This window comes from Dermochelys coriacea, chromosome 7 (assembly GCF_009764565.3).
Source record: "Dermochelys coriacea isolate rDerCor1 chromosome 7, rDerCor1.pri.v4, whole genome shotgun sequence".
NCBI classification, from domain to species: domain Eukaryota; kingdom Metazoa; phylum Chordata; order Testudines; family Dermochelyidae; genus Dermochelys; species Dermochelys coriacea.
The window spans coordinates 49,280,372-49,307,528 of record NC_050074.1 but is presented as its reverse complement, the minus strand read 5'-3'; the positions used below and the strand labels follow the sequence as shown (position 1 = coordinate 49,307,528).

General features: G+C 56.7%; 1 protein-coding gene across 2 annotated transcripts in view; it reads left to right on the top strand.

Annotated features, from left to right (window-relative positions):
* The window catches only part of SEMA3F (semaphorin 3F), a 112,500-nt gene extending 86,614 nt beyond the window's left edge, over positions 1-25,886 (top strand). For both annotated transcript variants that reach the window (XM_038410676.2, XM_038410675.2), the window contains 13 exons: positions 3,561-3,654; positions 6,482-6,601; positions 13,183-13,322; positions 13,869-13,983; positions 14,666-14,735; positions 16,236-16,380; positions 17,339-17,561; positions 19,431-19,519; positions 20,114-20,155; positions 20,696-20,853; positions 21,193-21,260; positions 21,458-21,591; positions 21,832-25,886. In XM_038410676.2, the coding sequence (XP_038266604.1) occupies positions 3,561-3,654; positions 6,482-6,601; positions 13,183-13,322; positions 13,869-13,983; positions 14,666-14,735; positions 16,236-16,380; positions 17,339-17,561; positions 19,431-19,519; positions 20,114-20,155; positions 20,696-20,853; positions 21,193-21,260; positions 21,458-21,591; positions 21,832-22,290 (1,857 nt within the window). In that variant the 3' untranslated portion in view covers positions 22,291-25,886. The remainder of the gene's footprint in view (positions 1-3,560; positions 3,655-6,481; positions 6,602-13,182; positions 13,323-13,868; positions 13,984-14,665; positions 14,736-16,235; positions 16,381-17,338; positions 17,562-19,430; positions 19,520-20,113; positions 20,156-20,695; positions 20,854-21,192; positions 21,261-21,457; positions 21,592-21,831) is intronic.
* Positions 25,887-27,157: the final 1,271 nt, after the last annotated feature.

The window sequence follows — 27,157 nt, the reverse complement described above, 5'->3', positions numbered from 1 at the left end:
GGGAGGATGGTGAAGCACTAGAATGGGTTACCTAGGGAGGTGGTGGAATCTCTTTCTTAGACATTTTTAAGGTCAGGCTTGACAAAGCCTTGGCTGGGATGATTTAGTTGGGGATTGGTCCTGCTTTGAGCAGGGGATTGGACTAGATGACCTCCTGAGGTCCCTTCCAACCTTGATATTCTATGATTCTATGACTGTGGAGGTTTTAAACTCATTGCTGCTTGTACTGGAAGGTCATTTCCTTAGCAGCCACTCAGACGGCCCTAGCTATGGTTGCTTCTGTTTTTGTTCTAACCCAGGCTGCCATCGAAAGGCTTGTTTCAGAGTAGCAGCCGTGTTAGTCTGTATTCGCAAAAAGAAAAGGAGTACTTGTGGCACCTTAGAGACTAACAAATTTATTAGAGCATAAGCTTTCGTGAGCTACAGCTCACTTCATCGGATGCATTTGGTGGAAAATACAGAGGGGAGATTGATATACACACACAGAGAACAAGAAACAATGGGTTTTATCAGGCATTGGCACCCTGACAGCAGGATTGTCTGGCTATGTAGACTCTCTCCTCAGGCCCTACGTTACCAGCACTCCCAGCTATCTTCGAGACACCACTGACTTCCTGAGGAAACTACAGTCCATTGGTGATCTTCCTAAAAACACCATCCTAGCCACTATGGATGTAGAAGCCCTCTACACCAACATTCCACACAAAGATGGACTACAAGCCGTCAGGAACAGTATCCCCGATAACGTCACGGCTAACCTGGTGGCTGAACTTTGTGACTTTGTCCTCACCCATAACTATTTCACATTTGGGGACAATGTATACCGTCAAATCAGCGGCACTGCGATGGGTACCCGCATGGCCCCACAGTATGCCAACATTTTTATGGCTGACTTAGAACAATGCTTCCTCAACTCTCATCTCCAAAGGCCCCTACTCTACTTGTGCTACATTGATGACATCTTCATCATCTGGACCCATGGAAAAGAAGCCCTTGAGGAATTCCACCATGATTTCAACAATTTCCATCCCACCATCAACCTCAGCCTGGACCAGTCCACACAAGAGATCCACTTCCTGGACACTACGGTGCTAATAAGCGATGGTGACATAAACACCACCCTATATCGGAAACCTACTGACCGCTATTCCTACCTACATGCCTCTAGCTTTCATCCAGATCATACCACACGATCCATTGTCTACAGCCAAGCTCTACGATATAACCGCATTTGCTCCAACCCCTCAGACAGAGACAAGCACCTACAAGATCTCTATCATGCATTCCTACAACTACAATACCCACCTGCTGAAGTGAAGAAACAGATTGACAGAGCCAGAAGAGTACCCAGAAGTCACCTACTACAGGACAGGCCCAACAAAGAAAATAACAGAACGCCACTAGCCATCACCTTCAGCCCCCAACTAAAACCTCTCCAACGCATCATCAAGGATCTACAACATATCCTGAAGGACGACCCATCACTCTCACAGATCTTGGGAGACAGGCCAGTCCTTGCTTACAGACAGCCCCCCAATCTGAAGCAAATACTCAACAGCAACCACACACCATACAACAGAGCCACTAACCCAGGAACCTATCCTTGCAACAAAGCCCATTGCCAACTCTGTCCACATATCTATTCAGGGGATACCATCATAGGGCCTAATCACATCAGCCACACTATCAGAGGCTCGTTCACCTACGCATCTACCAATGTGATACATGCCATCATGTGCCAGCAATGCCCCTCTCCCATGTACATTGGTCAAACTGGACAGTCTCTACATAAAAGAATGAATGGACACAAATCAGACGTCAAGAATTATAACATTCAAAAACCAGTTGGAGAACACTTCAATCTCTCTGGTCACTCGATCACAGACCTAAGAGTGGCTGTCCTTCAACAAAAAAGCTTCAAAAACAGACTCCAACGAGAGACTGCTGAATTGGAATTAATTTGCAAACTGGATACAATTAACTTAGGCTTGAATAGAGACTGGGAATGGATGAGTCATTACACAAAGTAAAACTATTTCCCCATGAAAAGAAAAGGAGTACTTGTGGCACCTTAGAGACTAACAAATTTATTAGAGCATAAGCTTTCGTGAGCTACAGCTCACTTCATCGGATGCATTTGCATCCAAATGCATCCGATGAAGTGAGCTGTAGCTCACGAAAGCTTATGCTCTAATAAATTTGTTAGTCTCTAAGGTGCCACAAGTACTCCTTTTCTTTTTGCGAATACAGACTAACACGGCTGCTACTCTGAAACCTGTATTTCCCCATGTTATTTCTCCCCCCCCACCCCATCCCACCCCCCACTGTTCCTCAGATATTCTTGTTAACTGCTGGAAATAGCCTACCTTGCTTGTCACCATGAAAGGTTTTCCTCCTCCCCCCCCCACCCGCTGCTGGTGATGGCTTATCTTAAGTGATCACTCTCCTTACAGTGTGTATGATAAAACCCATTGTTTCATGTTCTCTGTGTGTGTATATCAATCTCCCCTCTGTATTTTCCACCAAATGCATCCAATGAAGTGAGCTGTAGCTCACGAAAGCTTATGCTCTAATAAATTTGTTAGTCTCTAAGGTGCCACAAGTACTCCTTTTCTTTTTATCAAAAGGCTTGTGACTGATGAGCAACAGCATTCCTGCAGATCAGTCACTCTGTAGCTGTAATAACATGCCAGGGGCACTGACTGTCTCTGCTCTCACATGCTAAGCAGGGCCAGGCCTCGTTGATATTTGGATGGCAGATTGCCCATTAAAAATGAATGATTAGGCCCTTTTAGCTTTGGGTCAGCGCCCCCAGCATGGCTGAGGTGCCGTGGCTTAGGCGAGATGACAGAGTTGTCAGCGTGTGGCTCTTACTACTGTAATAACCCTGCATGCAAAGCTACTCTGCATGGAAAGCCAGGACAAAGGTGTGGCCAGACAGGGGCCACACCACCACAGATGCCCAGCCACTGACTCCAACGAGATTAATGGTAGGGACAGAAGGACAGGTGCCGTGATGGGGCAATCGCTGAGGAACCTGGGGCTTGTGCCATTGAGAGCTTTGTCTAGGCCCACCTGGGAAGGGAACTGGGCACTCGCAGCGGCACTGGAGTAACAGCCCCTCACCGTTCCACGGTAACAACACATTCTGCATCAGCTGGTGCTCCCAGGTTGCCTCCGGGATGCGCCCCAGCTGGAGTTTGGTGCCGGAGCTGTGAAGTGATAAAGATCCCATGACAAAATTCCCCAGAGGAGAGGTGATAACCACCGTGTCCCACTCAGATTCCTCCTCAGCAATGGGTAATTCCTTTCTGCCTCTAACTTTGCCTCTGCAGTTCCAATGGACCCAGCATTCTCCTTCATTGCCTGCCATTCGGTATGTGCAGCGTGACTGTAGGCTGCTAACAGCTGCCATGCTCCCCCCCAGAGGGGGCTGCATTTCACTTCTGGGTAAGGTGAGGCTTGTGAACGCTGTGGACTTATGAAAGCGCTTTGGGTTCCTCTGTCCTATGTAAACAGAAGGGACGGGTGTAATGGGCTCCCTCCTATCTCTGTTCCAGGATTATATCTTCTACCTGGAGCCGGAGAAGCTGGAATCAGGGAAAGGGAAGTGCTCCTATGACCCCAAGGTGGACAGCGTCTCAGCCTTGATAAGTGAGTCCTTCTCTCTTGCGACTGCAGCACTGCAAGGTGGCCAAGGGGACCGGGGCTGCTCTGGCTGGGCCCTGCGGTGCTTCAGAGGTACACCCAGCTGGTTCTCGGCACTGATTCCAGGGCCATAAATGGACCTAGACCAAGAGGGGCAAAGGGGTATGGTGGTGTCAGCCATTGCCAAGGCACAAGGCCAGGAAAGGGCCAGAGCAGTGAAGGGGAAATGCAGACAGGGCTGTTGCCTGGTCTCCATGCGGGGAGATGTCTACAGGGGTGAAGGTGGAGTAGCCAAGGCCCGGGGGGGCACCAGAGTCCAAAGATCTAAGCTCAGCTGCTCGCCAGAACCTCCTCAGCCAGGGCAGGAAGGTGCCTGAGCCCTCCACCAAGGGACCAGGAGACTGGGAAGGTGCCCAGGCATGTCAGAGCCCAGTTGTGGCCTTTAATTCATAAGCTCCGGCCTGGAGCCAGGAGGGACCTGGCTGGTTGGCTCATGGGGAATGCAGCTGCTGCAGATAATGTGTCAGTCTTGTTGGGCTACTCCGTCCTCCCTGCCGCCACCAGTTGAATCCTGGGTCACACTCTCCAGTGGTGCCACGTGACCACTCTCGCTGCCCAGGGAACCCCCAGGGGAACTCAACAGCCACAGAATGCCAGCCACCTGCTCTGGTCTCGGCTGCTGGCGAGCCTTGCCTTGTGCAGACACTGCTGCACTGCATCCCATGCAAACTTGCCATTCCAGCGAGACGTAGCCACTTGCAGGTTACGGGGAGCTGAAACCAGGAAGTGCATGGGCTGGGGTCCACATTGAGGAGGAAGCTCCAGAATTCCTGTCCAGGCTTTGCCTGGGACAAGCCAGAGAGCAGAGCCCTGGGGAGCAGGCTGTTCTCTTCCCGGCCTCGGCTCACACGGTTCACCTTGCATGAACCTGGCATGGCACTCACCTGAAACAGATGCTGCTGGCCTAACACAAGGCTCCACCATGACTCTCCATTGCTCAAGGCTGGGGAAGTCTCTCCCCACGAGCTCCCATTTTGTGCCTCCCCTAGGCTGTCCCCCACCCTCTTGAACTAGCCAGCGCCACAACTGCATGGGGGTGGCTCACAGACCCCTGCTTTCCCGCCCAGCCGCATCAGAGCGGAGCAGTGGGCCGGGGAGGGACCTGCACCAATCTGAGTTGAGTGCCAGGGCTGGTTGCATGCCAGGGAAATATTAGGCGGTTTGAAACTAACGTTAAAATGAGAGGTGATGAGAAACTGTTTAGGACTGCAGGGCAGGTGGCTGCTGGGGGGCTGCTCCCCCCTCCCCGGAGACATTAGCTTGGCGGCGTTCTGCAACTCTACTGAAGATGGCTGCCCCCAAGAAAGCCAAGCAGGGATCTGAGTCCAGGGCCCAGCGGCTGTGGGGCCAGCAAACCCAGTCCTGGTGTGTGGGAGGGAAGGCAGCAGGTCGAGACACACGCAGACAGGCACTTTGACCCAATGTGAGGACTTGGAGGGCTGTGGCATGGCAAGAGGTACCCGGATGCCATGGTGTTGGGTGTGGGACGAACCTAGGTAGAACAGAGTGGAAATGGGATAGGAGAGGATCTGACGGTCACCGACAGATGATGGAAAAATCCCCAGGGCGTCTCTTTCCTCAACAAGGTCAGATCCAATCCTATCCAATGGGATAGGAATGGTCACAGTGAGTCAGCCCCATGTGCTAGGAGCATCTCCACCCCAACTTCCTGTCCTATTTCTGTCCCTATTCACCTCCCATTTCCTATTCCCCTGCCCCCCAGCTGATCAGGTGCAGCACCGGGTACTGCTGGCACCCTCCTGGAAGGTGCCAGGCCACAGCACATGGCAGCCCTGGTGTCCGTGGCGCTTTGCCCCTGGGGTGGCGAGGGGCAGGGATGGCTGAGATGGGGTTGCAAAGGGCGGGAGATCGAGACGGAGCAGTGAAATAATGTGGGTCGGTATCGATGTCCTGCCGTCCCTGGGCCTGTCTGGGCAACAGCTGTGCCGGGCTCCCCCAAGAGTGCTAGCCAAAGCTCTCACTTACTGCTAATCCCCCTGCCCCCTCCCCCCCCAGGCCTTGAGGGGCCTCGGCTGCCTCTGATCCTCTCCAGGCGCAGGTATTGCCTTACACGCCAGCCCCAGCACTGCTTCGTTCATTGGGGAGCAGCTGTGAAGCAGGAGGATGGCAGCCAGGCCTGGGACGGTGCCCCTGCCATGGTGCCAACCGGGCACCATGTGGAAGATGGAGACCTGTCTATGAGCTGACAAGGAGCTGGGGTCCCTCTCCCCAGAGGGGAGATGGAGTGCTCTCAGGGCTGCCCCAGGCTCTCTCCCCTGGGCTTTCTCCCCACACCCAGGGGCCCCGCGCCAGCTCATACGCTCTAGGCTGAAAGGGCATTTCTCCTGGACAGCCTTTGAGACAACTCATGAGTGGCACAAGTTGGTGGCCCCGGTGTTGCAGGAGCAGCAGGTTGTGACTCCCTCTCTTCGTCCCATGGCGTGTGCTGCTTGTAGTGGATGTGGGCAGTGAGGACCTGCCAGCTCCTGGGGCGTTTTGAGCACCAGTCATCTCCTCACTGGCTCCCATGGTGGTGTCCTGCATTCCACCCCCGGCCCCAGGATGTCCTGGTGGAGAGAGGGCATCAGCCAGCCCCCCATGCCAATCAGCACCACCACCGCCCGCAAGCTCCCCCTTTGAGCAGGGCTTGGGGGCAGGACAAAGGGTCTGCATGGGGAGGGGCTGGGGGGTCCTCAGGCCCCACATGCTCCCCCTTCAGGAACTGCTCCTCCACACACCCCAGTCCCTTCTGACCTCTGCCTCCCATCTGCAGATGAGGAGCTCTATGCCGGCGTCTACATTGACTTCATGGGCACGGACGCAGCCATCTTCCGCACCATGGGCAAGCAGACGGCCATGAGGACTGACCAGTACAACTCCCGCTGGCTGAACGGTGAGTCCAGGAGAGCTGCAGGTGGGGACGGGCCAGCATCGTGCGTCTCCAGGACATGGGATGCTGCCCAGGGGCCTCGCGGTCTGTATAAAACCCAGTGCCTGGGTGCCCTCTGGCCTGCCATTCCTGGGGCTTCTCTGGGGCTCACGTAGCATGAGCACTGCATCCAGGATGGGGCCTACATCCCACAAGTGCCCAGGAGATCCCCACCCCCTGCAGCATTTCAGGAGAATCTCCATGGCTTAGCCCCGGTGGAAGGCAGGTGGAAGGCAGTTGTGGCCTCGTGCCAGCTTGGCAAGGCTGTGCCAGGTACATGGTGTAACGATGCTGGCTTTGGTGGGACATGACTGAGAGTACCAATTCAGGACAAATTGCTTAGAGCAGGGCAGTCACAGCCCCAGGCTGGTCGTTCTCCACCTCTAAGGCGCACAAAACCAGCCAGACAGAGAGGACTTCGGTCTCACCCCAGTGGCTAACCATAAGTCACACAAACAATTCCTTTAGACACTCCAGTTTCCCAGTATCATCACCAGTACCTCTCATTATGGGGACAAATGGTTATGAAAACCAATACTCCAGTAAAAGAAAAAAGGTTCTCCTGATCCCAAAGGACCAAGCCTCAGACCCAGGTCAATATACCAGTCAGCTCTTACACACAAATCACGTTGTTGCCAATCCTTTAGAATCTAAATTTTAAAGGTTTATTCATAAAAGGAAAAATATATAGATGAGAGCTAGAATTGGTTAAATGGAATCAATTACATACGGTTCAGGCTTGTAGAAGTGATGGAATAAAACTGCAGGTTCAAATCAAGTCTCTGGAGTACATCCACAGCTGGGGTGGGTCATTCAGTCCTTTGTTCAGAGCTTGTTCAGAGCAAGGTTCCTCCAGAAGCAAGAAGCAGGATTGAAGACAAAATGGAGGGATTTCCAGGGCCTTTTATATCCTCTGCCCTGTGGAAGGACACCTCTTTGTTCTTACTGTGGAAAATCACAGCAGCAAGATGGAATTTGGAGTCACATGGGCAAGTCAGATGTCCATGCATGACTCAGTTCTTTACAGGCAGATGCCATTGTTTACATGTTAGTTTGAACATTCCCCGGAAAGCTCAGATGTGGATTGGTGTCTCCCAAAATCCATTGTCAGTTAAGTGTTTCTTGATTGGGCACTTACTGAGAATAGTCCATTCTCAAGAAGCTGACGGATTGCTTCACTGAGGCTACTTAGAATTAAAATACATTGAGATACAAGTACATAAACAATATTCATAATTTCAACTACAAAAATGATACACACATACAGATAGCATAATCATAACCAACAAATCGTAACTTTTTAATAGACACCTCACATGACAACCTCTGTACAATATTTGCTGCAAATATATAACAGTGGTTGCAACAATGATCTATATGGTTACAGTTTATGTCAATAACGTCACGCATGGGGCAGCCTCGGGGTACAGTTTTCCCTTTGCCGTGGTATGCCAGGCAGAGCTGGTGAAGTCACAGCCCTGGGGGCTCAGGGCAGGAGCGGGCGAGGTGCGTTTTAACCAGGGTGAAGTGAACGACAAACTTCCCTCGATTTCCCTCCAAGCCCCCAACTTCCCTTCACCCCCCCCCAGCTTTGTGCCTTCTCCCATGCCACCCCTGTGCTGGGAGCTGTCATTCTCTTCCTTCAGAGCCTGGCACCAGGGCATTTCCACCCCTCTGAGCTGCTTCTAGGGAAGCCTGAGGCCTGCACATCTGCCCCCTTTTGATTCCTGCTGGCAGTTCTGCCTCTGCCAGCAGAGCCCACGACAGTGGGCTCCCGCCGCCAACCCGCTCACTGCTGGGGGCATTCATAGGCAGCAATCCCCCCTCCGGGTGTGTGTCCAGCAGTAAGTCTTCCCTCTGCAATTACCCATCAATGCTTGCTTGGCCCACTCCATTTCCAGCGGGCACCGCAGAGGTGCTGCCTGCCTGCCTCCTTGCCAGTTTCTCAGGCACTCCCACCATGGCAAACCACTGTGAGGGCCCCAGCAGGAATGCCGAGCCTCCTGGTTCTGGTCACAGCGGGTCTAGACATCCCAAAGGCCTCCCATGCAGCAACCTGTGGTGGAGCTGCAGCGATGCTGGTGCTGGGGGGCAGTTCTAAGGCTGGGCCCGTCTCCTTCCCTCAGCAGTTGTGCAGAACATGGATGAGCGCAATCGCTGGTCCACTGGGAGCAGAGAGAGATTCCACTGCTGCTCCCCTCTGTGCCGGCCAGAACCAGGCTCCAAGTCCTTGGGTGCCCTGCTCAGGAAGCTTGTGAGGGCTGGAAATACCAGAAGAGCAAATGGGATGGCCACCATCTTGGCCTGGGGACCTCCAGAGCTCAAACCAGACCTCCAGAGCTGCTACAGCTTGAGCTAGAGTCCAGGCTGGGGCTGTGAAAGCCTCACCTCCTGTGACCCATGCAACCCAGGAGGAAAACAAATTGAAAGGCTGATATCGTCCCAGGACACAGAGCAAAGCAATTGGCATCTGGCTGCATTCTCCCCTCAAAGGCGTTGTCCTCATTTAGCAGGAGAACCTGTCAGACTAGGAAGTGTTACAGACAGGACATGGCTGCCTAAGACCAGCCGTTGCCTAGGACGGGGGTCAAAGTTTCATCTGTGACATAGAAGTGCCCTGCTGAAGGGGCTTCTTACTGAAGGACCAGGCTAGTGCTGGAGCTGAGGAGGAACTCTGAAGCATCCCTGACCTGTTTTACCAGGGCAGCCCTTCCCTGGTACAGTGATCTGAAAGGGTGAGACCTGCCCCAGGTGCATGACCTGAGACATTTGCAGATGTGCACCCAGACTCACCAAAATTCAGGCCAGTCAACCCAGTAGCTGCCAAGCCCTCATGGCTCCATCCCTGGAAAGTGGGCAACCAGTCAGCAGCACTATGTCCTCAGCCACCTTCAGACCTGGTAAAACCCAGAAGAAGTGGTGGCCATTTCATCAGGCAAGGACAAGAATTCCCTCCCAACATGTGAACCTCAATGAAAGGGTCTTACCAAAGTTCTCATTATACAAGGCACTGGTGAGACCTCACCTAGAATACCGTATGCAGTTCTGGTCTCCCATGTTTAAAAAGGATGAATTCAAACAGGAGCAGGTACAGAGAAGGGCTACTAGGATGATCCGAGGAATGGAAAACTTGTCTTATGAAAGGAGACTTAAGGAGCTTGGCTTGTTTAGCCTAACTAAAAGAAGGTTGAGGGGAGATATGATTGCTCTCTATAAATATATCAGAGGGATAAATACAGGAGAGGGAGAGGAATTATTTCAGCTCAGCACCAATGTGGACACAAGAACAAATGGGTATAAACTGGCCACCAGGAAGTTTAGACTTGAAATTAGATGAAGGTTTCTAACCATCAGAGGAGTGAAGTTTTGGAATAGCCTTCCAAGGGAAGCAGTGAGGGCAAAAGATCTATCTGGTTTTAAGATTCTACTCGATAAGTTTATGGAGGAGATGGTATGATGGGATAATGTGATTTTGGTAATTAATTGATCTTTAAATATTCAGGGTAAATAGGACTAATCCCCTGAGATGGGATATTAGATGGATGGGATCTGAGTTACCCAGGAAAGAATTTTCTGTAGTATCTGGCTGGTGAATCTTCCCATATGCTCAGGGTTTAGCTGATTGCCATATTTGGGGTCGGGAAGGAATTTTCCTCCAGGGCAGATTGGAGAGGCCCTGGAGGTTTTTTGCCTTCCTCTGTAGCATGGGGCATGGTTGACTTGAGGGAGGCTTCTCTGCTCCTTGAAGTCTTTAAACCACAATTTGAGGACTTCAATAGCTCAGACATAGGTGAGGTTTTTCGTAGGAGTAGGTGGGTGAGATTCTGTGGCCTGCGTTGTGCAGGAGGTCGGACTAGATGATCAGAATGGTCCCTTCTGACCTTAGTATCTATGAATCTATGAACAGGGAGTCCCTTGAGGGCCCATGTGGTGTCTGGGGGAAGTGCCCACACAAACTCAAGTATTGCAGAGCCAAGTCCTGGAATAGAAACAGCAAAGGACAGAGAGCAAATAAAACAGGTAGATAGATAGATAGATAGATAGATAGATAGATAGATAGATAGATAGATAGATAGATAGAGGGGGTGTGGGGATCGATAGATAAATAGATAGATCTGTATGGGAATGGATGGGTGAGGATGGAGGTTTGGATCGATGGAAGGGTCTGTATAGAGCAGGGGCGGGCAAACTTTTTGGCCTGAGGGCCACAATGGGTTTCCAAAATTGTATGGAGGGATGGTTAGGGGAGGCTGTGTCTTCCCAAACAGCCAGGCGTGGCCAGGCCCCAGCCTCCTATCCAACCCGCCCCCTCCGCTGCTTCTCACCCCCTGATGGCTCCCCTGGGACTTCTACCCCATCCACCACCCCTTGCTCCCTGTCCCCTGACCACCCCCGGACCTCTCACCCCTGACTGCCCCCTGCTGCTCCATCCAACCCCCTCCCCCATTCCTGACTTGCCCCCCGGAATCCCTGCCCCATCCAACCAACCCTTTTCCCTGTCCCCTGACCGCCCCCGGAACCCCTGCCCCTGACTGCCCCCCACCACCCCATCCAACCCCCCCCTCCTTCCTGACTGCCCCCCCGGGACCCCTGCCCCATCCAACCCCCCCTGTTCCCCACCCTCTAACCGCCCTGCCCCTATCCACACTCCCGCCCCTGACCACCACCCCCAACTCCCCTGCCCTCTATCCAACCCCCCCCCACTCCCTGCCCTCTTACCACGCTGCCTGGAGCACCAGTGGCTGGTGGTGCTACAGCAGCGCCGGCCAGAGCACTAGGTCAGGCTGCGGCTCTGCAACTGCGCTGCCTGACTTCCCAGAGCGTTGCGCTGGCAGCACGGCACGCTGAGGCTGCGGGGGAGGGGGAACAGCAGGGGAGGGGCTGGGGGCAAGCCTCCTGGGCCAGGAGTTCAGGGGCCAGGCAAGAGGGTCCTGCGGGTTGGATGTGGCCCACGGGCCTTTGTTTTCCCACCTCTGGTATAGAGGGATAGATGATTCTGCATGGGAATAGGTGGATGGGTCTGAATGGGAATGGGGTGTCAACCCCATCATCTGCAATAACCAATCCAGAACATTTCTGTCCTGCTCTCCTCCATTCCCTACTGCAGCAGAGGGAGATCCCTGGTGGGAAGTATGCCTGGCCTTCTCCCAGTAGCACCTGCACCTGTGACAAAGCAGCAGTGACAGCTGAGTAAACTGAAGTTGGAGCGATCATATTATACCTCTGGGCACAGTAGCTGCAATTGAGAAGGCAGAGCTGTCACCGTGGGCTTGGAGGCATATTGATTGATGATGGACAGAGATTTTAACAGGAACAGCACTGGTCACTCCACTTCCAGCTGCCAAACAGTTTCCATTCTAACTTCCTGCTTCCAGTTGCTCGAAAATTGCTGGAACTTCGGGGCTGAAATTTCCCAAGCGTGGGCTCCTTCATGTGAATTGATATCCAAACGTTTGAGCAAAAAACTGTCAAGCCATTTTGGAGTCCAAGGAGAGTTGGGAGCCAAGGGGGGATACACTTTTCTCATGCCTTGCATAATGACAGGTTTCAGAGTAGCAGCCATGTTAGTCTGTATTCGCAAAAAGAAAAGGAGTACTTGTGGCACCTTAGAGACTAACAAATTTATTAGAGCATAAGCTTTCGTGAGCTACAGCTCACTTCATCGGATGCATCTGATGAAGTGAGCTGTAGCTCACGAAAGCTTATGCTCTAATAAATTTGTTAGTCTCTAAGGTGCCACAAGTACTCCTTTACTTTTCTCATGATTAAGAAAAAAAATCATCGGACTTCTGTACAGCACCTCAAGCATTGGCACAAGCGGGGATAGGCCACTGACGTATGGTATGAGACATGCCAGTGAGAATTCGTGGGCATCAGTCTGCATTATGGCCTCAGTGAAACATGCGTGCCAGATGGTTAACCACGGTCGCCCTAACCACAGTCACTGCTCCTGTCGGAGTCAGTGACAAAAGTCCCCCTGGCTTCCATGGGATTGGTCACAGGATATGTTGTTGCTGCAGTTAGCCTGGGGCTTGACAGCTAGGTCTGAGCAGCCAGGTTAGCCTCGTCTGGATCTGAGCGTCCCCACTGCAAGGCCCAACTGTGCTACAGTGTCTTCACTCACCCGTGTGCCTGCAGCAAATCCCATGGTTCTTTGTGCTGTGGAGTCCTTCCTGGTCATTTGCAGGAGAACTTGTCTGTCCTTTGGGAGGACTTGTGGAAAGGCCCTGGAGGCTTCTGGCTAGGGGTGCATTCCCCCAAAAGACAGAGAGTTCTTTAGCTAACTAGTTCCACTTTACGGGCTTTATTGCTCGCTAAAAACTTAGGATATTACATTAAAAACTATTAAGAGAAAACTAAGGTTGCCTTGCTGAGCATTCCAAAGCCACACAACCTTAACTGCCCTGTGTGTGGGTATTGCCAAAGGGTGTTTCTTGACAAATTCACAAGTTGTTTTGCCAGCTGGGGGGGGGGCAGCAGGGCCAAGTATTGGCCTCTCAGTAGATTGCAGGGCAGGCTCACAGTGCTGGCATTTCTGGTTGCAGACCCAGCGTTTGTTCACGCCCAGCTTATCCCGGACAGCGCCGAAAGGAACGACGACAAGCTTTACTTCTTCTTCCGGGAGAAATCGGCTGATGCCCCACAAAGCCCTGCTGTCTACTCCCGCATTGGGCGCATCTGCTTGGTATGTACCTGGCTCCCCACGGCCCCTCCTGCTGGGAGTGGCTGGGAGCTCCCCACAGACAGAGCTCCTGCTCCATTCTCTACAGTGCCCCCAGCTGGGACTGGAACACCAGCAGTGTCCCCCCACAAACTGAGCTCCTGCAGGGAGAAGCTGGGATTTGAATAGAGTAGCTGGGAGCTCCCCACACAGCCAGCGCTCCTGCCCCCTCCCCACAGTGTCCCCTGCTGGGAGAGGCTGGGCCTGGAGTACAGGGTTGCCCCCCACAGCAAGCACCCCCTGTCCCACTCCCCACAGCGCCCATTACTGGGAGAGGCTCGGACTGGAGCAGCTGGGAGCTCCCGCACAACCAATGCCCCCTGTCCCACTCCCCACAGCACCCCCTGCTGGGGGAGGCTGGGGCTGGAGTAGTTGGGGAACCCCCAACAGCCAGCGCTCTTGCCCCTCCCTACAGCGCCCCCTGCTGGGAAGCCCAAGCTAGGAGGACGAGCCTAGCTCACATTCTGGTTGCCCGGGTGCCTGAGGATGGTATTTTCCCCCCTGGTTTAGAATGACGACGGAGGTCACTGCTGCCTTGTCAATAAATGGAGCACGTTCCTGAAAGCCCGGCTCATCTGCTCCGTTCCGGGGCCTGACGGGATCGAAACACACTTCGATGAGCTCCGTAAGGGCCGGTGGGCAGGTGGCACGCCAGGCAATGAGGTGTCTGGGTGGGGCAGCGGCTGACTACAGACCCCAGAGGTGATAGCAGACAGAACCTCTGTGCTGCCCGAGTAGTCACAGCAGGCTGCAGCATCTCTGAGCAGGGGCATCACTTGCAGCAGGGCAGTGCCACATCTGGGTCCCCGGAGCCTCCCCGGAGGCGCCCAGCAAAGTCGCTCTTGGCAGAGGCTGGGAGGCAGCACAGTCCCCAGCAGCTTGTCAGCGCCTGCCGTGGCACGCGATGGATGGGCTGCAGCTGGGAGCAGGATGTACCATCCCATCGCCAGCTGGTTCCCTGCGCTTTGCTTGCCTAGATCAGAGGCTCCCCTGGTTCCTGAGGGGCACTGTCCCCAGCCTGCATCTTCCCCACTGGTGCACGCCCTGCAGCCAAAGCATCCCCTATGTGACAGTGCCCCCGGGCGAAACCGGGTGTTCCCCCCATAGCCAGCACTCCTGCCCTGGTGCCCACAGCAGCCTCTCCCCTGATGGGAGAGAGTGGAGTAGCTGGGAGCCCCCCGACAGGCAGCGCTGCTGCCACACTCCCTGCAATGGCCCCTTCTCTCTCCATCTGCCCTGTGTCCCCCAGTCCCTGCAGAGCTCTCGGGTGTCTCCCCGGCTGTTGATGCTTTCTCTTCTCCCCTCAGAGGACGTGTTCATCCAGCAGACCCAGGACGTGAAGAACCCCATCATCTACGCCGTGTTCTCTGCCTCTGGGTGAGCCCACCGGGAGGGGTTGGGGATGGGTCTCCTTAAAGACCAAGCTGGGTGCAGCCCCTGCTGAGTGAGTGCATCCCCATGGGAGCGGGCCCTGAAGCCCAAGGATGACATGCAGGGGCTTCTGGGGGGAAGGGAGTAGATATCGGGGTATCACACTAGGGGGCAGACCCTCCTGGCGCAGGGCACACTGGTCAGGCATGTCCCACCACAGGCAGAGGGTTCTGATTCAGGCCTGTCCTAGCACAAGCAGAGAGGGTTCGGGGTAAGGCCTGTTGCAGCACGGGGTAAAGAGGTTTCTGAGTCAGTCCTGGCATAGGCAGAGAGGGTTTGCGGTCAGGCCCATGCCAGCGCTGGCAGAGAGGGTTCTGGCTCAGGCCTGTCTCAGCGTGGGCAGAAAGGGTTCAGAGTCAGGCCCATCCCATCGCTGGCAGGGAGGATTCAGGGTCAGGTCCCCTCAGGTGAGAGCAGTGTCCCATTGGGCCCTGTTCCCCACTCCCCCTGGTGCCCCCACCCCCCCACCAGCGTGGCCTCCCATTGCACGATCTGAGCTCAGGCAGGAGGGGCTCCAGGGCCTGAGACTCCCTCTTTCCTGCCTGCACCAGGCACAGGAGTGGGGATCCCTCTCGGATTCCCTCTCCAACCTTGGGAACCCCGCAGGGCCGGGTGCTGGCCTGGGCAATGCTGGGCTCTGCCCCATCTTGGCATGGGCCTGGGGCTGGCACTCTTATCTAGCCTCATGCTCCCCGGGGCTTCGTGGGTGCAAAGGGATTTCTTTTCTCCCACAGAAACCGGCCCCACCCATCCAGCTGATCACTGAAGGGGGCAGGGGTGTCTGGGGGGGGTCTCGCACTACCCCAGGGGAGGGGATCCCAGCCCAACTGGGGATTCACCCATTGTCATCCAGAGCCCCGGAAAGCATCACTCCCACCTTCGGCAGGGAGGCACGCACTAGTTCATAGATGGGGAAACTGAGGCACAGAAAGGGTAGTGATTGGCTCAGGGTCACAGCACAGTCCTGCGGCAGAACCTGGCATGAAACCCAGGAATCATGGCACCCAGGCTGGTGCAGTAAGAATGTAGGCAGCCTTGCGGTGTGCCAGCTGGCGTCACTGAGTCAGTCCCAGCTGGAGAGGTCATGCCAGGCAGCCGCTGAGGACCTTGATCCCTCCACATCTGCCTCTGCAGAGATCCAGGATCACAGGCAGCTAGGTGGCACTGTTTCCTGGACATGTCCAGGCATCACTGTGCCATCACCTTCCCAGCCATTGGTGCCCTGACACCCCCATGCCAGGCTAGGATTCTGGCGCCCTGGGAACAGGCCCCTCACACGCATTTGGGATGAGTGTTTCTGGATCTCACATGAGCAGAGAGCTCGAGGTGCTGTCCCAGTCTGACTGGGCAGGGTCCCTGCCAGGCAGGTCAGGGCTGGGCATGGGTTCAGGGTGGGTCTGACAGAGGTGCCCCCTGGGGATAACGTGATGTTCCCCCCCACCCCAGGTCTGTGTTCAAAGGCTCCGCTGTGTGCGTGTACTCCATGGCTGACATACGCATGGTCTTCAATGGGCCCTTCGCCCACAAGGAGGGACCCAACTACCAGTGGATGCCATACACGGGCAAGATGCCCTATCCGCGCCCAGGCACCGTAAGGACAATCGGGGCCTCCTGCCAGAGCACCCGGCCAGGGCAGGCAGCAGGGGAGCGGGGGTCCTCTGGGGATGGCTGCAGTGATGGGCACCGGAGGTGTGGGGCAAGGTGCACAATCACAGAGTGCCCGCCAGTGTGTGTGTGTGTCTGGACATGGACCTCCCCTGTGCAGAGACTCTGATGCTTCCTCACCAGGAGTTCTGGGACCTGCCCTACTAAAGGGCCTAGAGTGACTCCCCCTGGTGTCTCCCAGGAGAGCCAGGGGGTGGCAGACAGGCTGTGGCCATGAAGGGATGCACCTTGCCAGGGCTGGGGGGCTGGGCAGGGGGATGAGGGAAGGGCCACCAGTGGCACGCAGCCTGCTCTGCCAGGGGAGAAGCTCCCCCGTACCACAACCTCCGGCCTGGGCAGAGGCAGGGGCAGGGCACAGGGGCAGCACAGTGGGGAATGAAGGAATCAGAGGCTCCCCACAAAGGGGGCACACATGAGATGGTCGCTTTGGGTCGGGGTCTCGTGGCACCTGATGCTGGCTGCAGGATGGGTGCGCCGACGCCTTCAGGAAGGGAGAGGTGGGCAGAACAATGCCCAGGGGCATGAGCTGTCCTGCAGGATGGGTGGGGTGGGGGCCATGCCCTGGGGGCAGAGAGGGCCGTGCCATGAGGTAGGGTGGGGGGCTGTGCATAGGGAGGCAGGCCATGATTTGGGGTGGGGGGCTGTACATTGGGAGGCAGGCCATGCTTTCGGGTGGGGGGTCTGTGCATCGGGAGGCGGGCCTTGCGGTGCACCGGAGGGACCATGCCTCAAGGGACTGGGCGGAGGCGGTGTCATGGGGTGGGGCGTGGGGAAGCCAGGCCACTGGGTGTGGGGACAGGGGGACGGGTCGCGGGGTGGGGAGTGGGGGGAGGCCGGGCCGTGGTTGGGAGGAGGGAAGTCAGCCTGCCCGCTCTCTGTTTCAGTGCCCGGGAGGCACCTTCACCCCTTCCATGAAGTCAACCAAGGATTACCCAGACGAGGTGATCAACTTCATGCGCACGCACCCACTGATGTACCATGCCGTGTACCCTGTGCACCGCCAGCCGCTGGTCGTGCGCAGCAACGTGCACTACAAGTTCACCACCGTGGCCGTGGATCAGGTGGACGCAGCCGACGGGCGCTATGAGGTGCTTTTCCTGGGCACAGGTACCCGCAGACGTGCGCTGGAGACACACACACCATGGACCCACACAAGCCATGTGGGAGGGCACGCTGCCTGGCACTGGGCACGGCAGGGAACTTAGTCCTGCTCTGGGCCGGCTCGCCAGGTCAGCGTTGCCAGGGCTGCCCTGCCGCGCTCTCCCCATCAGATGTGCCTGGCCACTGCGAGAGCTGACGAGAATTCCATCTGGAGTCCCCCCCACCCAGGGGCTGCCCCAGAGCCTGTTCCGGGGGTGCAGCAATCCAGGCCAGGCTCTGTATTCAGGATGAATGGAGTGGGTGCCCCATGGTGACTCCAGCCTGGCACAGAGCCGGGGAGGGTGTGGGGATCTGGAGGTGAGTGTTCGACCCCCAGGCTCCTGGCGTGAACGATGCCCAGGGGTATGAGCTGTCCTGCAGGATGCGTGGGGAACGTGGTGGGGAACTCAGCCACCAGAACTGGGCCGCAGCAAGCGGGGCTGTAGGTGGGGCGGGTCTGCACTGGCTGTTGGTTCCCCACCCCTCATGGAGGGATTCTTTCAGGCTGACACCCTGGGCAGACCCCAACCCTGCGCTGGGCAGCTTGGTGCTTGCTAGGCCACATGGGGTCTGGGTTATCTGGGGCTGTGGGGGCAGGGTCTGTGCCAGGCCCCCAGAGAGCCAGCCTAGGAGGCAGAGGGGCTGGTTTAACTGGGGGGTTCATTGTGACAGAGCGGCCAGCGCTGCGTCGGGGGAGCCATGCCCTTGGCTGCCAGCCGACCCGGGGAGCCCAGCTGGCGCCGCCACACAAGTGGCAGGGAATGCTAACGACCCAGAAAGATCCCATTAACTAACGAATGCGCTGCCTCCTGGCCAGCTGTTCGCTCAACCACCCCTGCACACGGCAGCCTGGCCAAATCCTCCCAACACCTGTCCCGCCCACCAGGGAATTTCCTCCCTGCCCCAGCATCAGTGTAACGAATCTCCAGAGCTCAGCTGTTCCTTCCCCCGGGGGCAGGGGCTGCAGCAGGCCTGTGGGATGGCGTGGGGGGTTCGGGCCAGTTCCCGGATGGAGACTGCACCAACGGCACTTGATGGTAGCGAGGAGCTCCCACACCTGTGCCCCTGCCCTGCCAAGGGTGGGGTGCCCAACAGGATGTGGGGGAGGGGACAGGGCTTCCCCATTGCTGCCTGGGCAGCCCTGCCTGCCAGCCAGCTCTCCCCAGGCCCAGGATCAGAATCCCAGACCAGCCTCACTCTGCATTGCGCAGTTATGTTCTGTTCATCCACCGCTGCACTCCCCCCAACCAGAGGCAACTGGTTTGAGTGACGGGAGTTGGCCTGTCCCACCCCCAGTCAGTGGCAAGTGCTGTGAGCGCTGGGTGGCCCGCGGGTGAGGGGCCAGCCGGTGCCATGTGCGTGTGTTAGTTGGAGCAGCATGTTCTGCAGTGCCCCACGTGCGCGGGGCCCATCTCTGGGGCCCACACCGAAATCAGAGCAGACGACAGGAGCTTTGTGAGTTCCTCCTGCTGGTGCTGCCTGCAGGGCCCCCTGCCTCTCCCTGGCACACCAGCAGAGGCTTTGCCTCAGAGATCCCCAGCCAGGCGCAGCGGCTGCTGGAGAGATCCAAGCACCTGAGGCAGCACTGGGCAGCTCCAGGGTTGGTGGATCCCCCTGGGGAAGATGAAGCCGTGACTCTGAGGTTCAGTCCAGGCCCCGGAGTCCTGTGCTGGCTAAAAGCCTCGTGCTGATCCAGCCTCGCCTATTTCAAGCTGTGCTGGTGGGGTGGCCTCTCTCTTCCCACGCCATCCCCATTGGCACGGCCCCATGCCCCACGCTGTGGCAGGGAGGAAGGGTCCATCCCACATGGTGCTGAGTGCTGGCTGTGCCTTGCAGATCGCGGCACAGTCCAAAAGGTGATCGTCCTCCCCAAGGACGACCTGGAGACCGAGGAGCTGATGCTGGAGGAGGTGGAAGTGTTCAAGGTAACGTCTCCTGGTTCTGCGCGCATTGCGCTCTCAGGCCTTGCTGTGCCCCCATCCCCCATCCGCCATGACCTGGGACAGTTCTCCCTCCCTCACCCCCACCCTAGGGGAACCTCCCTCCCGCTGCTGCAGTGGCAATGTGCAGCAGGCTGCCACTGCAGTCTCATCTGTGGCTTCCCAGCAGGCACCTGGGCCCTGATCCAGCACTTGCTGGTGTCAGTAGGGGATGTCACAGGGCCCTATCGGCTGCTATGAGGTGCCCAGTCCCATGGGCTCTGATCTTCGGCGTGATCAGTGGCAGGAGGTGAGCACGCCATTCGGCTGGCTCCACAGGAAGTATGAGAGCTCTGCTACTACAGCTTGCTGAGGGAGTGCTCCAGTAGATCATGTGCCAGCAGCCTGTTTCCGGTGCTAAGGGGCCGGGTTTGGAGCCCTGGCTCCCTGGGGCATGTGTGACTGCTCCAGGGAGAGGATTTGGTGCCAATGGATTTGTTTCTGACTCTGTCTCAGCCCTTTGCTCCCTGTGATCAGGAGCAGCTCCGAGGGGGCTGAGTGACCCGGACTAACCACCGTGCTCCCGTGCTCTCATTCCAGGTTCCAGCCCCCATCAAGACCATGACCATCTCCTCCAAGAGGGTAAGCCGGTGGTGCGCTGCAGGGGGTGGGGTCCTCACGGGAGTGGCCCACCTGGTGCAGATGCCAGCCCAGCCACGGCACTCCCGCCTGCTGAGGAGGGATGGAGATTCCACGTGTTCCTAGCTGGACTCTCCGAGCGTCCCCAGGGGCTTCCACCTTCACTCACGTAGCGCGGCCTGTGGGCTCAGATGGGCTCTGTCGTTAACTCGCAGGGGTGGGTGTGGGAAGAGCCATTCAGAGATCTGAATGCCCAGCCCCACTTGCGGGAGCATCGGGGCCGGCTCGGCTGGGGATGCGCAGGGAGTACCGGAAACCCGCTTGCTCTGCCTCAGCCAGCCCCGGGCAGAGGGGATCTGCTGGGAGGGTGCAGTTCCCGGCCATTTCCGGACAAGCATTGCGCTCCCAGAGAGGCAGCCCCTCCTCGTTCCCAGCCTCTCCTGAGGCGCCCATGCTAAGGGACGACAGGTGGGTTTGGCACCTGGGACAGTGCAGGGTCTGCCGCAAGGGGGCATCTCACCACATTCTCTTTGCCCCCCACAGCAACAACTGTACGTGGCCTCGGCCATAGGCGTGACCCACCTGGCCCTGCACCGCTGTGACGTGTATGGGGAGGCCTGTGCCGACTGCTGCCTGGCCAGGGACCCCTACTGCGCCTGGGACGGCAAGGCCTGCTCCCGCTACTCAGCATCCTCCAAGAGGTACGGACAGCTGCGCTGCAGGGGCAGTTATACCAGGGGCCCAGCACAGGGCCGAGCAGTGCTTGTGGGAGGGGCTTTTATACGGGGGGACCCTGAGCCCCGCATGGGTTCTCGCACTCACTGGCTGGCTTTGCCAACAGGGCGCTGGGAGGCAGGGAACTCAGTATCTTTGATGAGAGACAGGATTGGGGCTAAGCCCCAATCCCCATGGTACCTGGAGGGGGATGACTGAGCCCCGCACAATGCAGCCGAACTCCATCCACAGGGCTGCCCCAGGTGGTTGGGGACACCCTGAGACGCTGAGCAATTTTCCATCTGTGCCTTCTCCCCCTCCCACAGGCGAAGCAGGCGCCAGGATGTCCGGCACGGCAACCCCATCCGCCAGTGCCGGGGCTACAACTCCAATGGTGAGTAGGGCCGGCTGGCCACCCTGCCCCTCCTCACACACACAGCGGGTACGTCTGGGACACGAGGGATGGAGAAAGATGGGGGGATGTGAAATATGTAGATTAGATGTCCTCTCCTAACTCTCTGGGTTGGGTCGAGTTCACAGCGTTGTGTTGATTCCATTGTCCAACCTCCAGTCTCCTCTGCCCCACTCCAGCCAACAAGAACACGGTGGAGGCTGTCCAGTACGGGGTGGAGGGCAGCACGGCCTTCCTGGAGTGCCAGCCCCGTTCCCCGCAGGCCACCATCAAGTGGCTGGTCCAGAAGGACAACAGCGACCGGCGGAAAGAGGTAGGAGGGTGCGGCGCTGGAGGGTGCCTGGAGGGAAAGGCCCTGCAGCCCACTGCCTGCTCTCTGGGGCGGGGGGCCAGGCTGGCATAGTGGGGGGCTGCAGGTTGGGACTGAGGCAGTGGGGGAGGCTTGCATGGAGCCTGTCTCTAATCTCCCCTCCCTCCCCCGATGACCCCCTGCCATGCCCGACTGTATCTCACCCGTTCTAATGCTCTGGCCCTTGGCCTCTCTCCTGTCCAGCTGCGCACAGAGGGCCGGGTGCTGCGGACGGAGCAGGGGCTGCTCCTACGCTCCCTGCAGCTCTCAGACAGCGGTCTCTACTCCTGCACGGCCACTGAGAACAACTTCAAGCACACGGTGGCCAAGGTGCAGCTGCACGTGCTGAGCAGTGAGACGGTGCACAGCGTGCTCTTCCAGTCGGAGGTGCCCGCCCTGCAGGCCGACGGCGACGTCTCCACCTCTGCGCTGGGCATGCGGGCTGGCGTCCCTGGTGCCCCCGGACCCCATTACCAGGACCTGGTGCAGCTCCTCACCCAGCCTGAAATGGGACTCATCAACCAGTACTGCCAGGGCTACTGGCGGCATGCAGCCTCCAGCCACAAGGAGGCGCTGGCCAGCCTCAAAGCCAAGGAGCTGCAGGAAGAGAAGAAGCCTCGAAACCGCCGGAATCACCAGCCAGACGTGGACCAGCTCACATGAAACCGCCACCAGGGACTTTGTAATAACAGTGCTATATTTCCCCCCCCTTTTAATATTAAAAATATCTATAAATATATATATAAATATATATATATACACACACACTCCCCATTCCCTTTCAAGACAGTATTTATTTGTAGGTTGTACATAGTCCATTGGAGATGCAGTCCCACCCTATTGCCCCATGGCCCTTTGGGCAAGATAGCCAGGTTCCCAGAGGCACCCTGGCCAGCAGCTTGTCCTTTTCTCTTCCTAACTTCTACGGTACTGTAAAATAAAAGGCAGGCACCAAGTAGGGGGGTGGGGCTATGGTAAGGTTCTCTCCCACAGTCCCTCATCAAACCAGAAGCTCTTGATGCTAACATAGGAATGAGCCAGCGCAGGACCCTCTGCCCACTCTATTGATTTCAAGCCAGAGTGCTGGCACCTGGAGGGGCCACTCTCTCTCTCTCTAGCTGGGAGGGGGTGTCTCTGAGCTGGGGTGCCATTGGCAGAGCTGCCATGTTCCCTCTCACCCTGACATGGGACCCGTTGGGGAGCCTGGGTTTGGTCTGTTTCCCGCCAGTGCCCTGGGCATTGATGTGTGGTGGGCCCAAGCTGGAGGGGTGTCTGACTTAGGAATGGGAAGTCCATGCTGGGGGTGGAACTTCTTGGCCACTGACAATATCCTTGCCCTTTTGGCACTGGACGAGGAGGGAACTGGCAGGGAGAGAGGGAAGTGGTCCCCTCAAGGGGACTGGGTCCCCAGGAGCCTGACACCCATTGTGCATGCATGCCCAGTGGCACGTCACTCCTGGGTGCCTCTCGAATTCCCAGGGAGGCACCATCGTTGGGCTAAACGCCATGGGGGTCGAGGGCACAAGGCCAGGCTATTCCACCCACCGCTGGCCATGTGTCACTCCTGCAAGCAGTATGCTGGGAATGATATCACTGGCTCAGCCTGGGCTGATTGGTGAATGATGTGATGCCCTCAAGGAGGTGGAGCTGCAGTGGTATAAAAAGCTGGCTCTGCAGCCGGGTTAAGTCAGGGATTCAGGAAGCAGGAGGGGTGAGGATGTAAGCTGCAGCCACACTCCTCTGGTGCCAGCTGCACCTAGCAGGCACACCCCTTCCCGGGCTCTGCTGCGGTGGCACCTTGGAGGGTACTAGGGAGACTGGGCATAGGGGGTCAAAGCTGCTCTCTGGTGGAATGGATGGGGCAGAACACGCCTCCCACGCCCTTGCCCCCCCACCCTCAGAGGTGGGAAGAATTCCTTTTGGCAGGCGGGGTGAAGTGAGGAAAGGACAGAGCAAGTAGGGGGATGGAGCGAGGCAAGGCGGAGAGCAGGCAAGGTGGGGAGCAGAGGCAGGCAATGGGTACCTGGACAGCTGGGTCCCTCCTATTGAGTGATCTTGGGCAAGTCACTCCCCTATCTGTGCCTCAGTTCCCCATCTGATTACTTCTCATTATTTATTTAGCCATGGCCCCACTGCCGCTGGACCTGGCAGCACCAGCCTCTCTGCTGTGCGGCTTCATGATGGGGGGGCAGGGGAAGAGAGGAGGGTCAGTATTGAGTTGTGCGGCATTGTGGGTAGTGAAGTCCTGGGGCACCCGGTTGCTACCCTGGGCCATGTGTGGGAGCTGAGTAGTGGGTCTTCTGGCAGCTACACTGACCCGATCATGGGGATTGGGAGCTAGAGCAGAGTGTATTTGGGGAGGGGGCCAGTGGGATGGGGCATGAAAAAAGGTTGTGGGAAGGGGTTGACTGGCTGAGAGTGCTGCCTGCATTCAATCGCTAGGCCTAGTGGCCACAGCCACACTCACTCTGGCAGACCCCAGAGTGCTTTGCAAACTGGACTGACGGGCACTTCACCCACTGCTGAAATGCAGCCACCTTTGGGGAGTGGGGGTTACAACAGTCCCTCTGCCCCACAGCTTAAGTCAGGACTCCAAAACTGCCCCGGGAGCTGGGCGAGGGGGCAAATTGGGCTCCAGGTGCCTGGGGCAGGCATTGGCTGCTGCTGCTGTGGAAGTTTTAAGGCCTGTGCTCAAAGCACCTGCTCAAAAGGGCTGTTAATTGGTGGGGAGAGACAGAGCCTGGGGTTTAATCTGGCTCCCCTGCTCCCAGCCTGTGCTGCCCGGGGTCCCCACTAGGGACCAATCTCAGCCCTGGGTTCAGCAGGGGGCCCAGCTCCTGGGCTCACAGAGCCGCTGGCATGTTGCCTATACCACCCCAATAGTTCAGGCCAAGTCCGTGGCTGGGGCAATGTAGCGTGGCGTCATGGCCTGCCGTGGGTATTGGTGGAGCTTCGCCTCTTCCCACCAGCTTAGGATCCGGCCCTGGCCCCTCCTGAGTCAGGTGCTCATCCTCCCACTAGCATGGCATCACCCTCTTGCACACGGGCACTCCATGGCCACTAGCGGCTGTAGCACTGCCCGCTGGGGAAATCCAGGCAGGCTGGAGCAGTGGAGCCAAGCAGGGCAGGCAATGCTGCCCAGACAGCACAAAGGGACACTCCCAGCCAGGGAGGTTATTCAGGTTCAGGGCAAGGGGGCTGACCCAAGGGTTGGGGACACAGATGACTGGGTGCCAGTCTGGGAGAAGGCACCATTAGCCACCAGGGTCACTGCCCCACCCAAGCTATGATGTGTGGCCACAGCCACGCCCAGAGCCAGCCATGGCACAGCACGCTAAGGAAGCCAGGGCAGTACTCACTGCACTAAGTGCTGATTCTTCCTGGGCAGGGGAGACTATAGCATAGAAATCAGCTCTCCCCAAGCATCTTGGCTTTCTGGGATTGGAACCAGCTGCCTTAGGTGGCAAGTATATGGGGCTATAGAAATTAGTGGCTAACCCTATGGAGGTCTGTAGTGAAAGCTAGGCAATACTATGGATAACTACCTGTGATTTCAGATGAGAGAACATGTGACAGGGTCATCATGCTGGGACACACTTCACCCTGCAATTCCACCACAGTCAGAGTGCCTGGGAGCCCTGTGGGCTGTGTCCATCTCTATTCACATGACAGACATCCGAGAGTCATCCATTGGTTTTCCTCTGAGATAACAATGCAAAGTTTCTTACCCACACTCCTCATAGGGCTCAGCTCCCCCCAGCTGAGGGAGGGTGAGGGAGCAAAGCATCTTGGGGTCAGCTATGCAAATTCCAAAGCAGGAAGTCAGGCCCTGAGAGCCTGCTCCCAGCTAGTTGAGACTCAAAAGGGTACACCGTGGGCCATAGGGACAGGCAGGGAGAACTCGCCCTTCCCAGGCCAAGCCAGTAAGGCAGGAATTGTGCCGTTTGCTTCCCAATGTTGCTAGTGCCCGGTGTTAACCACTTCCAAGCAGGCCGCTCCTGAGATTGAGTAGCCCATGGCTCATGTGGTGTGTACTGACAGTTACACGCTAGGGCCATGCCCCCGTCCCCCACCCCATGGGACAGCTGCCTGCGCCAGTTAAGACCAAGCGCATCTGCTCTCTGGTGTAAATAGTTGTAAATGGCAAATGTAACCGAAGCGGAGCAGGCAGCAAGGCTGAGCTCCAAGGCACATCACACCTGTAATGTGAACTTTCTGTGGCTGGGAACGAACTAATAAACAATGACTTTGTTTATGGAGACGCTGCCTCTTCCTTGAGCCTTCTCTTGGCCACGTTCTGACTAGAAAGGCCTTGAGCTAGTGGGAGTTCTCTAGTGATCAGAGCAACCCATTGTCCAGCTGTGCCAGTGCACATGTAACCCATCGGCGCACTGTGTTATGAGTCCTCCTCTAGTGGCTGCTCCCATAGGAGGATAAGAGCCTACTACTGCTACTAATGCATGGAGTTGCTCCTTTAGCTAACATAATAGCAACCCAGGCTTTTAGTGCTCACAATTCGGGGTTTGATGTCCAGCAATGATGCTTAGCGGCTGAGGCGAGGTGGGTACATGTGGCCATGTGCCGTGCAGCCAGACACCACAGTCCTCGGCTAAGCACGTGTGTGGCATCAGGTGTAGCACTCAGGCGAGCTTGCTCAGAGCTCAGCAACCTAGAGGAGACAATTCACCACTCAGCCACTAGAGGGTGACAAACCCTGGAGCAGAGCCCATCCAATCCAGTAGAGGGCCGCAGCGGATGTAATACACCTCAGACCCCACCTCTAAACAGCTGGTTAGCACATGTCTGTGCAGTGACACTGTGGGCAAACACCAGCGAGTGGACTTCCTCCCCCCGCCCAACTGCACTACATCAGATGGTGACACCCCAAGAGAGCAGCACGACCTGTCAGTATTGGGCAGGGAGGCTTGGGAACTCAGAGCTGCTCCCAAGGCAAAGGGCTGGGCCAGCACCACACAGATGGGATTTTTCTGCATGCAAAAGAATTGCTTGGAAAAAAGCAGCTGCAAACAAAGCAGAACACTGCAAAACTCACAGCAGTTTCCTTTGTGAAAAGAATTCAAAATGAAAAATGTCAGACTTTGGGGGGGGACAGTCACTTTCAATTCATTGGGGACCGTTCACGGTTTGGCGCATATGAAATGCTCACCCCATGGGCTGGGGCAGATGAGAAAATCAAAAACTCTGTCATTCCATGTAGGTGGAGAAAGCCCTTTTTGCTTCTCCCGCCCCACTTGTCTAGGCAGATGGGGGGTCACCCAAATACAAGGCCCTCTTTGACAATTATTGCATTGAAATTTTCATTTAATTCCCCCCACCAGGTAACAGCTAATGAAATTAAAACGCTCCTTTCTTCTGCTTTTTTCACAAATGCTGAGTTCTGCACCAGTTCTAATACTGACCCTCATCTGGCGCATCTTCGTTCCGCTGGCAGGGCCCAGGGGACGGGCCTGAGGGGCCCAAAGAGGGGTTGCATGGGGCACACAAACCCTCGGGCGGAGAAGCCAAGGTC